The sequence below is a fragment of the Nesoenas mayeri genome (assembly GCF_963082525.1).
Source record: "Nesoenas mayeri genome assembly, chromosome: 5".
NCBI lineage: Eukaryota > Metazoa > Chordata > Aves > Columbiformes > Columbidae > Nesoenas > Nesoenas mayeri.
Window position 1 is genome coordinate 7,446,883 of NC_137548.1, and position 14,019 is coordinate 7,460,901.

At 42.8% G+C, this 14,019-nt stretch overlaps 1 protein-coding gene across 1 annotated transcript in view; it reads right to left on the reverse strand.

Moving 5' to 3' along the window:
* Positions 1 to 13,249, reverse strand: part of KCNH5 (potassium voltage-gated channel subfamily H member 5) — a gene marked incomplete at its 3' end in the record, with an annotated part of 156,653 nt that extends 143,404 nt beyond the window's left edge. Inside the window, exons 1-2 of the mRNA XM_080344898.1 lie at positions 13,162 to 13,249; positions 173 to 296 (exon numbers count right to left, since the gene is read on the reverse strand). Coding sequence (XP_080201024.1) covers positions 173 to 296; positions 13,162 to 13,234 — 197 coding nt within the window. The 5' untranslated portion in view covers positions 13,235 to 13,249. The remainder of the gene's footprint in view (positions 1 to 172; positions 297 to 13,161) is intronic.
* Positions 13,250 to 14,019: the final 770 nt, after the last annotated feature.

Genomic DNA, 14,019 nt, shown 5'->3' on the forward strand with positions numbered 1-14,019 from the left:
AGTCCTGGATAAGTTGCTGGTTTCCTTCATTTAAAGCCTGCCTCAGTACTTTAATTTCTGCAAAACAATGCTTTTCTTACATCAGTCCTTTTTTCCATAACCTCATTGTTCTTTCCAGCAGATTAACATTTTAAAAGTGCATTGAGTGGCAATGAACAGACAGTCGGCATACCTGCAAGTGCTACTCTTCTGCATGACGTCAGCTCGATGATATCCAGAGAGTTTACAAAAACCGTCATTACTATAAACTACAGGCCAGTCCACAATCTGGGCATTTCCCAACAAAAAACTGGATTCTGAAAAGAGAAAAAGAGAGAAAGGGCTGTTGTCAGTGGCAAATTACATTTAAATCCTCCATGTGTTACACAGCAGATGCAGAGTTACTCATGACGGTAACTTCTATTTTCAAATTTCAGAGGGAACTGAAATGAAAATAGGCAACAGAAAAGAAATAGTAATGAAACAGGATAACTCCTGGTAATGTAAGTTGGTTCTTGCACCCCGAAATACTGGTATAAGCACCAATGTTTCAGCAATTTAGAAAGGATTCATTTATTCACAATATCCGGGCAAGGTATCACATTTGATTTTCATTTCATACGTATCATGAAATCAAACTTAAATGAACTTGCAAACTGAGTTTTAAATACTGAACTGTATGCGTGCGCAATGCTGACAACAACCCTCTTGCTTAAGACAAGTAAATTTTTCCTCCTGGCAGGTCCCAGTCTGATGTGCAGGACACAGCCAGCATCCCTGGCATGAGGGACAGAGAACACCAGGAGCCACTGGGGACAGGCAAGATGTGCCCACCAGATCCCATGGGACCACCAGCCACAGCACGCCTGGGAGCGCAGATATTAAGTGACCCACAGGGAAATTGAGCACGATCAAAGAACTGATGAGTGCCCAAGGCACTTACATGTTGAAATAACACAAAACACATATTGAATTTCAGTGGCAGCCTATTAAAAATGCAAATAGGTGGCTTGGGCTCATCCTAGTAACATGCATCCATTGCCGTAAATACAAAATATGGGCGGGGAGAATTTCTAGGAGGCTGAACTCAGGTCTAAATATCACTTCAGTCATCTGTTCTTTCAGTCAGTGCCTACAGTTTATATGCACGGACTGGCACCAACACATTATTACTTAGTCCTAAAATAGTTTTATTCACTAGCTTAGAAAGATTATTCAATTCCTGTTTTTAGCAAGGCATATCCAAAGAAGGAAATACCTATTTTTTTTAAACACAATGTTGTGGGATTTTTTTGTTCATCATTGCCTTAAACATTTCTAAATTTGTTTCAGAACTAATATTCTCACTTAGTTGAGGTTCTCAAATTCTAGTCTGTGATGACCTTCATAGTTTTCTTAATTTTACTGTTAGTTTTCCATTTCATTTTGAGAGCAACTATGGAACTAACTGGTCCCAGTCATTGATGCTAAAACGCTATTAAAATATAACTATTAACAATCACTGCTGTATAGAAACTATAGAAAACATTCCTTCAAGCAGTTCTTGTGGGAAAAAATTAAGGAGATTTTTTCAGATTTTCCTCATAATAACCAAAGAATGGTTATGCCAATTACTTACAGACATATACTCAGGTGCACACAATCGTTTTCACATAAAAGTGACACTGGGTTTGCATGAGCTACACATGTCATTCTCAGGGTATTTATAACTGGATTATTCATTATGCAAACATTATTCTGTTGAAGACGGAAAGTGTACTGAAAAAAAATACTATGTCTTTCTTTTTCCTTTATAAGCATGCATTTTGAAAAAAAAAAATAATCTGGAGATTATTGGATTTTCTATAGAAAAGCAGATTAAAAAAAATATTTAAAAGCCAAGCAACGTGAGAAATAGAAGCTTAGATTTTGTGGAATCTAACACTTTTAAGCTCAAAGAATTTATTCGAATCCATAACAAATATTCTTAAGCCTAAATACCAACTTTAAAAATTTGCTTTCCTACCCAAAGGGAGATAGATACCCTCGCTACAAGCAGCAGGGGATACGGAGCAAAGCCTGAGCATTACACAAAATCTCCCTGGCTTTCCGCAGCCCTTTCCACACCAGGGGCTCAGTCCAGCTCCCCTCAGCACCGTGCAGATACTAACGCAGAGACATCCTCACCTCATGGAAATCAAAGGGTTCACTGGAGCTCATCCTATCGGGTTGATGTCCCCCCAACACCTTGTATCTTCTCCAATTAGGAAAAGGGGAGACAACACCCTAAACCTGCCAGGCTTCCTTCATGGCCACCACTCTCCCACTACTGCACTCCAGCAGCTGGAGAGAACGGGAGCACAAGCAATTTTTAATTTCCCACAGGGAAACAACCAATATTACAAGTCCACTTGTTAGATTTGGAAGGAGATTTCTTTATGGGATTATCTTTCGCCAAAGTTTTGCTTGCGTATATAGATACAATGGGCACAACCTGGGTGATGAGAAACTGCAACATCAAATACACTTGTGGATGCCGTGCACATCTGGGTGCTCGCCAGAGGACCACAGTCCCAAAGCAGCTGATTCTGCTTTGAAGCCTTCCTGTCTGACAGACATAATCTTGATTGTTTCAGGACATAGTACACAACAGACGATATTAATACATGTTGCAGCCAGCAGCCAACATACAGCATTTAATTGTTGTCTTCTATGGATTTTAAACTTGTTCACATCTGAGAGGCTCAAAATACTTGATGAGCCATTCACTAAACTAATCAAATCCACCAGAAACTTGGGATGGAACAAAACATAAAGTCAAAATATTGATAGTTTAAAAAAATCCCATAAAACTAGAAAAAAAAATGGAGACTAGAAGTATTTTGGTAGATACTAGTATTTGTAAGGTTAGATAAGACACCTAGTAGATGTACTAGGAACTTGACCAGATATTAGAATATGTTTCCTTTTGTCCCCATGAATTTTCCTTTACTAAACTGACTTCTTTTTTATCCTTGCCTCCTAAGCAAATACAGCTTATGCATCCATGCTCAGCATGTGAATATGTATGTGTGTGTCCTATTCCAACTGGAGAAAAATCTTGATTCAATGTTTGCATCTTGTTAGAGACCAACAAATCTAACTGTGGGCACAAAGCCATAGGAACCCAAGTTTCAGCGAGCAGCTTGATAAAATTTAAGGAAGCACAGGTCAGCATCTGATCCTGGGGTTTTATCGTGTACTCAGGTTTCAGCATCCACAGGACTCCATGCCTACCCTACATTTTATCAGGAGTCACGTTATTTTCTCCAAACAATACATACATTAATTCTTTCTACAGTTTATACAGATCAAAACTTTAGGCAGATTTAACCTTAATTACCCACTTCATACCCTGCCATAAACCTCCAAACGGTGTGCTGGATGACTGCACACTTTGAGAGAACCTCTCTTCTTTCGGCCATAATTTGTTAAACTCGCAGAGTGCAAAGGGACACGGGGGAGTTTTTGCTTTGAGTCCTCTGCTATGACTCCTTGTATATTCTCTTAGCATGTCCCCATTTTGGAGCCAAACCTTGGTCAGCAACACAGACTCCTTAGTAAAGAAGATAATCTTAGGTTTTCTAGGAGTTTTGAGTAGTTGGAGAAGAGGCTGCTTTACATTGCGTCATCACCAACATTCATGAAGGTCCATTTCTGCAGTTACCTCCCCTGCAGTTGGGTCCTAACAGCCCATCCTGGACTAAGTCCATCTGCATACCTGACTTCCATATTTCTACAACTCAATTACATGTTTTCCTTATTAAGAAAGTTAAATCACAGTTGTCTCTTGAGTTAAGATTTCCATCAGTCTGATTATGGCAAATTCCACTCTGTTCCATTTCCAGCTGGCTGCTTGAACCAGGCGTAAGAGACAAGGGTTGGAAAAACCTCATTTCTTCTCCATCTCCAGTTGCCATAGGGCAGCCTAACACCAAAAATGAGCCTGTACCCTTCCTAACACAATTGGCTACGTGCACCTCCTGGCCTCCTTTGCCAGCAGCTCCAAAGCAAGGACTCCCAGTCAAGGACACTTTGATGTCCCTCTGTGCCTTGCCATAGTGACTCTGTGGTGAAGTCCCATAGCAACCTCTTAGCACAAGCCAGGCCTTCATTCAAGCAGATCAGGTATAGTAAAGACCTGCCTAGAGGCTGCCAACTGACTTGCTCCTTACTGAGATACATCCACACTCATTGTGTGCAACAGGGAGGGACCCAGACCATACGTGATCACCCGGTGGCAGCCCAGGGACATACCCCGCCGGCGTTGCTGCAGCCAAGCACTGGGTGCACCTCCATAGTCAAACCCCAGGTTCACCCCTGGTCCTTCCGTTCCCCATACAGCCCACACTGCACATCGGTTAGTTCATAGCAAAGATCTTTTTTGGAATGAGCCAGAGGACTTTTAGATAATCAGTCTTTTCCAAAGCATGGGCATGAGCACTGCAATGCCACACACCGCAGATGCCTTCTGCAAGACAGACCCAGACTCAGACTCCCTGACTATGGATTCAACACACAAGAGCTATATTCTGCAAGCTGTTTTTGTAAAATAATATAATCTATTGGAGGTATTCTCAAGGAAAAGTATTTCTTAACATAATTTAACCACTAATAACTGGCAATGCTGAACTCAGCCACTACATCTACACCAGAACACCTGAATTTACTCAGTTTTTAAGTATACCACAACTTCACTGAAAGAAGAGTATCACAACAGGGATTGCCAAGGATAGCCGAAGTAATGCATAAATAGAGCTCACATTCTGTAGTAAGACACTGGTAACTAAAACTTGTGCAATACCTGTGCTGTGGGCCAGAACAGAAAGTCTCTTTCCATGTACAGCAGCAGCCAATCTCAAAAGTATTTTACTATGGACACTGGGACTTCTCCCCTGGTCTGCTAGACACTGGCCATGGCTGAATGCAGGACCGTAAATCTGACAGATCAATCATCTGATCCAGTATATGAAACTCTGTGCAACTGAGACCCAGATCACCATGTGGTGATATCTCATACTCTGAAAACATTAACATGCAGCTAACTTCAGATCTTGCATGATGATTAAACTGAAATGTCTGGTAATGCATTCATCCTTGCCTGGGTTTCTCCGATGCACTGAAAATGCGTTTCCACTTTTCATTTCCTTAGAGATAAAAGTCAATTTAAAAGTCAATTTTTATTATTTCTAAGCTTGTCTTGATGTCATTGCCTCCACCAATCATTTTCTCCACCCATCCCCCTTTCTGATATATTGCAGAGAGCCCAAATCACAAATCTGTAGGTTATATAAGTTCTTTGAGTAGACACATCTAAACACCAGTTTCTGCCTATAAGAGACCGGGGAAGCAGGGCTCAGCCAGCACTTGCCTTTCTCAGAGTTGCTAAATTCCTCTTAGAAAGTCAGCAGGCTTTTTATTAGCTAATACAACTCTCCTATTTACCAGGTTTAATGCTGATGGCAAGGAATTGGGGCATTAGAGACATAGAGTTAGCAAAATTTCAGGTTGGAAAACACAATTGAGGAAAATAATTCTTAAAGGACATATATTTGCCGTTGGTGCGCTTGTATTTTGTAAAAAGGCACTTTTGTATAAAGGCAGGTTATGCTGTAGAGCAGCAAGCCTTTAATCTTTATCTTGTAGTTGCTAATACTCAACACAGTGCTGAGCCTTGTTTTGTTTCAGTCTTGTTAAAAAAAAAAAAAAAGACGGTTTGCAAGCAAGTTTTTTAACCAACAAAATGCCCAAAGCAGTGTAAAATTCATGTTATGTAATCACGGGAGAGCAAGAACAGCTAAATCATTCCAGGAGATACGCTTAGCCAAGTGAGAAACGTTGTCGCTAACCATCTTTTCTGAAGAATGCTTGGGTACCACTTATAACTAAAATTGTTTAAATCACCATTTTTGAATTCTCTCTCTACCCAAGAAAATAGGAAATTAATCTTTTTAGAGAAGTCACCATTTAAAAGATGGGTTTTTTTAAAAAAAAATGAAGCAGCAGCAGAACACAAGTAATAATAATTATTATTATAATAAAAAGAAGCAGTTTTTCAATCTAGGAATAAACTCCTAGCTCAAGCAACTTTACACAGAGCTGTCCTTTAGAATTACCACCTTTCCACTGCAGCCCAGACCTGACAGGCTCTGTGAAACGCCTGGAATTTGCCTTTTTTGCTAATGCTGTCTTATAAAAGCCCCAAACCACTTAAACTGCTGTCAGCTGACTCTTCTTATAACTACACAGGGTCAGCATATTGCTGCAGCCTTGTTTAGATCATCTTGGAAAACTCATCCGTGCATTGGAGAGGTGGGGGTCCTAAAAATATTTCAATTTTTTATTTTCTTTTAGCTCTCCTGAGCAAGTCTTGGCCCCGATAATACATATTTCTATTGGTGTTATTTAAAGTGACTCCAACCACATGCTCAAGACATAATGAATCCCCACAAGATAAACCCGAAAATCCTAAACCTTTTTGGAGGGTGCTGCCCTCTGAAATCAGCCCCAACAGGCACCAGCATCCCTCCAGCTCTGGGATCCGCTGCAGATAAACTGCTGGGCTTGAAGCAGAAGCCTCCACCATCACTTTGTACTCCTCGCTATAACACAACATCGCTGTTTTCTAACAAAGCTATTATTTCCCCTGTGTCTTTAAAGCATGCAAAACATCAGTGTCATCCAATTTATTGAGCACAGTAAGTGCGGCTTGCCTGAAAAAAAAACCTCTCAAAGGACTAACTCTTTACGTCACCTTTCTGTACCAGTGTTGTTTTTATTTGTGGAAACACAAAGAGTGCTAAACCCAAAGCAAGATGCCACCATATCAACTATGTTGAAATGATCTATTTCTTGCCCCAAATCAGTGCACTTCAAATAAAACAAAAGATAAATTATCCAGCATTGGCTGAAATATTAAATCCACATCTAAGTCACTTAGCTGGGAACACAACAGCTTTTAGCAATTTAGCAAGTGAGGTCAAGAAGAAAGATTAGAGTATACCTGGAATTTACCTCCTGAAAACTTAAAAAATTAACTTTAATCATTCTGAATATGAAAGGCTACAAACAGTGCAGTTCCCTGCCTTTATTGTGGCACAACATCATTGACACCAGGAAGAATTTGGAGTCAATAATGACAAGATAGTGTCCCTATGAATTGCCTGCAAAATGACATTTCATATAATTCTGATCACAGGTTCCTTCTGAAACATTCATTTACCCAAGAGTTAAACTAATCCTCACCTATCCTGGTTATCTTATCAATCTTATCACTGCTGAATCTGTTCTCTATTAAAATTATGCAGAACACAACATAGATGTAGCGAGACTAAATTTAAACTGGAGCACACTGTAGGTCTCAAGAAAGCCACACAGGCATGCTCGAGGAGCAACCAAAAATCAGATTTCTAGCTTTATACAACCAAAAGCACTTGCTTCACATTCCCAGATGAGAAAATTGAGGTAACAGTAGTTGTTCAGACACGGGGGCTCCTCTCGCAAACACTCAGCCCAAAGCTCATCCTGGCTGCAGCTTCACAGAGCCTGGGTGTATCTCAGAAAATCTGTTTTGGCAGAGAATTGTCTGCCTCTCCCATGTTCCACTCTCTGTGCAAGTGGCTGAAGCAAAACCACTAACAGGGGGTACCCCAGCCCCATACTGAGGGGCTGCTCCAGGCAAGGCTCCCAAGGGGGGATTCACACACGGGTGCAGGATCGGGCCCCGGCTATCGCGGTTACCCAGGGTTTGGCATTTAAAATAGCTGGTCACCGACTGTGCTAAACAAGCATCAGACGTGGTCATTAACAAGCATCAAACAGGTCATTAGAGTGCTAACTCCAAAATCTTCTTCTATTACTTAATTTTATCAAACCAGAAAACACTATTTTTTAGTGAAAGATATGCAGAAGAATAACTTAAAAATCTTAGTTAGCCACCAAACATTACCCTGCTAAGCAGGCTAATTAAATGTACTTCCACAGCTCACTTAACTTCCTGACATTATTCTTTGGCTGCATACTCCTTCTAACAGCAATAAAAAACCTGGATGTTTACTTGGAAAAAAAAAAAAAAAAAAGGGAAAAAATCAATAATTTCATTTTTCTCTCTCAGATTTAAACATTAACCTGGGAACGCAACAACTCTTGCAGTGACCTCTTGTGGCAATTGCTCAGCAGTGCTCAAGCCTCCCCCAGAAGACAACGACTCTCCCATCGCCCCATCCCAGTGCCAGCAACACACACAGAAATATTAGAAAGAGAAGACCTACAATTTACAAAGCAGCTGATCAGACCTCAAGGAAATCCACCTATTCCTTTAGCTAATGATATAGCATTGTTTGGGCTTCTGAATTAACACAATGGTATAGAGCTGTGATAATATTTTTCTTTAAAAAAAAAAATAAACACATACAAAATACAAAAAAAATTAGATCATGTAAAACTCCCTCGATTTCAGCAGCAGTCAGATATGCTTAACCCTTCTGCACTCAGCAAGCCAACTTGAAAAGTAAGGAAAGCAGGGCACTTGCAATTGAAAACTTCTCACAAATGTCATCTAGTAATGCTTCTTAGTGTAAAAATCCACTTTCCACTGACGTACTTATCAGCAGGCCCCCTGCAGTCATAGGAATTGCAAAAGGAACCCTCTGCCTTCAAATGCCCAAGAAAGCCCTAATGACATAAGCTCCTTGGTCATCCCTTAAGCAACTTCTCTGCAGTCAACTGAACTGGAGGACGGGAACTTTCACCCACAGTTTATTGTGTCTTTATGTAGAGATTTAGGGAACTGCTGAAGGACACCTTTTTTTCAGAGGAACCCCAATGACAGACATACTGTAAACTTGAGGTAACTTGCATTAAAGAACTTTCTCTCTGCAGTGTGTGTGACTTAATTTAGATCAGATGAATATGTAGCTTGTTTTAATTGAGGGGAGAGAAACCACAACATGCCATGTCCTGTAAGACCAACAATGTTTTGTCACCCTGCAAGACATCAGGTACGTTATATGGGTTGGTAAGGAGGACAGGAGAGGCAACAGACACTTATTTTATCTATTCTACGAGTGTAATAAAAATCAAAACGGTGTCTTAGCACTATAGATGTGACACTTATTTTCCTCCCGCTTCCTGGGTAACCTGCCTTGGCAACACAGTCACCTGTAAGTGGGGCTGATACTTTTGCCCATTAAAGTCACAAGGCCCAAGCAGGGCGCAAAGCTCTGTCTGAAGGAACCACTTCGTAGGAATATAGCAAAAAGCTGAAAAAGGCCAGGAATTAAATGCTAGCTTCATTAAAGCTCGTGGTAAAATTTCCATGTAAGCCTTACAAAGCCAGGATTTCAGCTTAAGTGTCAAAATACGTTTGCAAAAACCTGAAAGACCCATTTTGCTGAGAAAGCTTCTCAGAGTTATTGCAATAGAAACAATAGCCAATAATGAGGACTCTCATATAGATAAGACTAAATATAGTCTTTCACTAAACTAAGCCCCGCTTCCAGACTGTTAGCACTCCTTATTGCATAGTACCACAAAGTCCCAGCGATAACCTTTTCCCAAACTCCGTGGTGCTGAGCGAGGTCAGTATCAGCAGGAGTGCTGAATGCACTGAAGAAGCAACCAATAATATTAGTAATAATGGGCACAGGCTGCTGAGAGCATTTTTGGAGAGAACATTGCCCTAAGGAAGACCCTTATTAAAAGTCAAAAATACTAATGGCAGTAAAAGGCTGTCACCTTAATGTGATTTAACCCAGTGCTCTCACAAAACACTTATTCTTTCAGCTCAGCAAAATACCTGGTTTTCTTAAGATCCAGGGCACAGCCTAGGCTGTAGCGAGGTCGTATCAATCTTTGTGAGCCTCAGATAAGACCTTTACTCGATGTGTTTTCACTGTGCTTTAAAAGAAAGGAAAAAAAATCGCAGAGAGTGCACTGAGATAACCCTGGAGATAGACGTGTGTGTCCTGCGGACTTGTCCCCTCTTTACCAATTGCAGCAGTTGGTCTAACAACAGACCCTGATTTTCCTCACAGACTTTGTCTCTCCTCGAGTGGAGCTCACCTGTGGTGTGGGCAAAGAACCCACAAAGCAGCTCAGAGGTCACCCTCCACCACCAAATGCTTAAGGAACCACTTACAACCTGTCCCTGTCCAAAAGAGCAAAGTATGTCACTACTCTAAACACTTGACAAGCTCCAAGGTGTAAAGTGGCCTCCAAAACAGAGGTTCCCCAGACAGAGGGACACTGTGGGACCCCTTCATCGCTTTAGCAGTCATTCCCACCCTTCCCACAGGTGTTGGCTGGGAGGTGAATGCCTAGCGTGGCAGCCCAGAAATCCCACCCCTCCACATGGAGAACTGAAGAGCCACGGCCACCCTGTTCTGTTCTGCAGGGCTATTTGATGTTTTGCTCATAACTGACTCACCCTGGACGCTTCCCTCGCAATTTTAACTTCATTTGTAGCCAAAACTGGGGTGAAAAGGAAAAGTTCACAACAGTCCTAAATAAAAATGCATAAATAATGCTAACAATTCAATGTATGACTGCTTTTAACACTAGGCTGGCCACCACACTAAATGTGCACACCATGTTCCCACTATGTCACTTCTGACTTCCCACATTTTAATATGACTGTTATTTTGTCTATAAATTTTGTTGTTCAGATGGCAATTCTGCGTAATTTCTCTCTACCTACATTTCATTTTGAAAGCATTGCTTCCGTTTCACCTGAAAAAGAGCCTACCTTCCAAAATATCCATCTACTTTTTTCCAGCTGTACCTGTTGCCTAAGAAAAGACATTACCTCTGTCTACAAACCTTCTCCTGGTTGGTGAGAAAAGATTTATGGTCAAGAAGTGCAATGGGATTGCATAAGTATGAGAAATCTGAAAAGACAGTGCTCTCTAACCAGGAAAAGTGATAGAAGCACTTTTATTTTTTTGAGGATGCTGAAGATACACTTCAAAAACCAATTACCAGTCTTTCCTTCATCCCATTCCTCAACTTGTTAATGAAAAATCTCTTGGAAACTGGTGAATCCAAGTATAAAAACAAAACCCAGCACACAGTTAGCAGACCACATCCTTGTCTTCTACCAAGCACTGGCAGGAGATCCTTCAAACAGATTTTCTCCATTGGATACCATTAAGTTCAAATTGAACAGTGCTAAATCCAATGAAAATTACTATTTCTATAAAGGACAAATAACTTTATGTTGCGGATGACAAAAATAAGAACGAAATCATGTTTCATGGCACAACACTGACCAATTACATGAGTTAAAAAGAAAATTCCCAATGCACTTTTCGCTTTGTTGTCCAAGGGGACAGATCTGCCTCTGTAGCATCACGCTTGGGCATCACCAGTGGCCAAGACAAAGCAGAACAAATGACCAGGTCAGCATGATTTATGGTTCTAAATTAGACCAGGTTTAAAACTGGAGAGAGATACGTGCTTTTAAAGCATAATGTTCGAAAGCCTTTTGAGCTTTTCCAGTTTTTGATATCTCAAAGCTTTACTGAGCTTTCACCAGGGAGGACACATGATTTAATTAGAGCATCATATAAAACCACAGCAATCCCAAACTGTGTTCCTGGCTCTGCCACTGACTTGCTGCACGACCTTGGGAAAACAACTGTGATGCCCTAAGCCCCCATTTACACCACAATTTGAAGAACGGGTTGGAAAAGCCTCTGTGTGTCCCCTTCCACAAGGAGCTGTGAAGTGTAATTAAATTCCACTCAGCGCTTTGAAATTATCAGAGGGAAAGTGCTATATAAACCTCTATTAATTAAGCTTACATTTAACATTCTGGTAAATAAATACACTATTGCAGGAAAGTAGCTCTTCATGATAGTGCAGCTACAGAGCTTGTCAGGGAGTCGGCTGCTGACTGCAGAAGTAACACAGGCAACATAAGAGGGAAGAAACCCCCCCATAAATGGTTGAGGGCTTAATACAAGGCTGGCATTTTAACATACAACATTTTAAAACAAATTCTAGGTCCTCAGCCCACTCCTGCTCCTGTGGATGTCAATGAATCACCAATTCACTATCTTCCATCAAAACCAAGCCAACACACCCCTTTAGAATGAATGCAAGGTAAATCCAGAATTGTGCAATAGAAAGGTGGAAAGGAAAACTTTTCAGCACAATTTCACATCACATTAGTGCCTTAATTAATAATGCATGTGGCAACTTTTCTCAATGCTCTGCTCTGGCCACCTTTCCCACACACATCCCCACATGCACACTGGCACAGCAGTGCTTTGGGGCGGCAGGGTTGCCCTGAACTTGGGCTGTCCATGCAAAATCTTTTAGCAGATGCAAAGTCCAAGGTCTCTGACCAGACTTCATTTATGCAAACACTCGTATGTTTCAGTAGTTAACTGACAGTGCAAAGACTACACCAGAAAGGAAGGTAACTAACACAAGACCTGCCTAAAGCAGCACCTACAGGGATACACCTAGGGAGATGGTCTGCAGCCACGCAGTAACTTTAATGGAGCTGTATACAGTACTCTGGATCAGCGCTTTGCACTGGATGAAAGGGTAAAATTAACTCCAGCAGCAAGGAATAATTTGATAGCCATGCAGTCCTGAACCAGTCCTGTAAATATTCACCTACCAGAGGAGCTGTAGATGAGCAGTTGCAGACAGTTCTTTACATATTTGCTTAGCCACAGGATTACCATCGTCCTCCCTTATCCTCTTTCCCGATACCTTTGCCACAGACTTTAAAGTGCCACAGAATTGCAAAGACTTTGAAACCCTGACTGAAAACGGTTGCAAACCCAATTATTAGAGAACTAAAGAACAAGTAGAAGGGGAAAAAATGACCCAACGAGCGGAGAGGATACTAAAAATGTAAATGTTGACTACTTATTTTTAGTTTTAAAAAAAAAAAAAGGAAAAAAAAGAAAAAAAGCTACATATTCATAGTAGCGATAACGATGTATGAAGTGAGGGGGGACGGGGACCAGACCGCGAAGGGCAGGTGCCAGCGGAGCCCGGTGGGGCACAGCAGACCACGTTCCTTGAAGGCACCGCTTTGGCACAGACCCATCAGCGGAGCGGCAGGCACGGCGGAGCCACCGCGGGGATGGAGGGTGGGATGGATGGACGGAGGGATGGATGGATGGACGGACGGACGAGACCTCTCACCGCTTGAGCGCCGGACAATGTTCTCCAGGAAGGTGTTCTGCGGTGCCACCAACCCTCTCTTGCCCCCCGGCATCCTGCAGCGCCGGGCTCGGGGGCCGGGGGTGCGCGGCAGCGGCGACAGCGGCGGCGGCGGCGGCGCGGGGGGGGGGCCGGCGGCGGCTGATGCGCCCAGTGCCCGTGAGTCGCGCAGGGGCGGCCGCGGCCGCTCATGGTAGTGGCGCCCCCGCGGCGGCTGCAGCGCGGACTGGGACCGCGCCGCGCACGGCGCCGCCGAGCGCCGCCGCCCGCTTCCCCTGCGCCTGCGCGCCCGCCCCGCCGCGGAGCCGGGACGGGATGGGGCGGGGGGGGCGGAGCGGCGCGGAGCCGCGCGGAAGGGAGCGGAGCTCCGCGGGGATGCGCGGCGGCGGCTCCGCGAGTCGCGCTCGGTGCCGTGTCCCGCTGGGCATCGTCCCCTGGCTGTCGCCGAGTCGGGCGCTCTGGGAAACCCCTTCGAAGTTTTGCCGTGTCCCCCTGAGCGAAACAAGCAACCAAACAAACCCCAAACCCCAGCGTTTTCATCGATACTTTTTGAACTTTCTTTTTAATTTTGAGACGGCATTCCCATGTTCTCAGCGGCTGGATTAGGGGAAGACTACGAAGTGCTGTCTGACATAGGGGAAGGTGGCTGCATTTTGCCCACAAATGATAACTGTGAAGTGCAAGGTAACATGTAAAATGCCAGTCTTGCATGAAGCCATCAACCGTCTTTTTAGAGGATTCCTCCCTCTCCTAGTGAGAGCAGTTATGAGGGGGAAGTAACAGGAGGCAGATTTGGGGTTAAAACCCTGTTTTCTATCATTTTATCGAGGGATCCAGCTC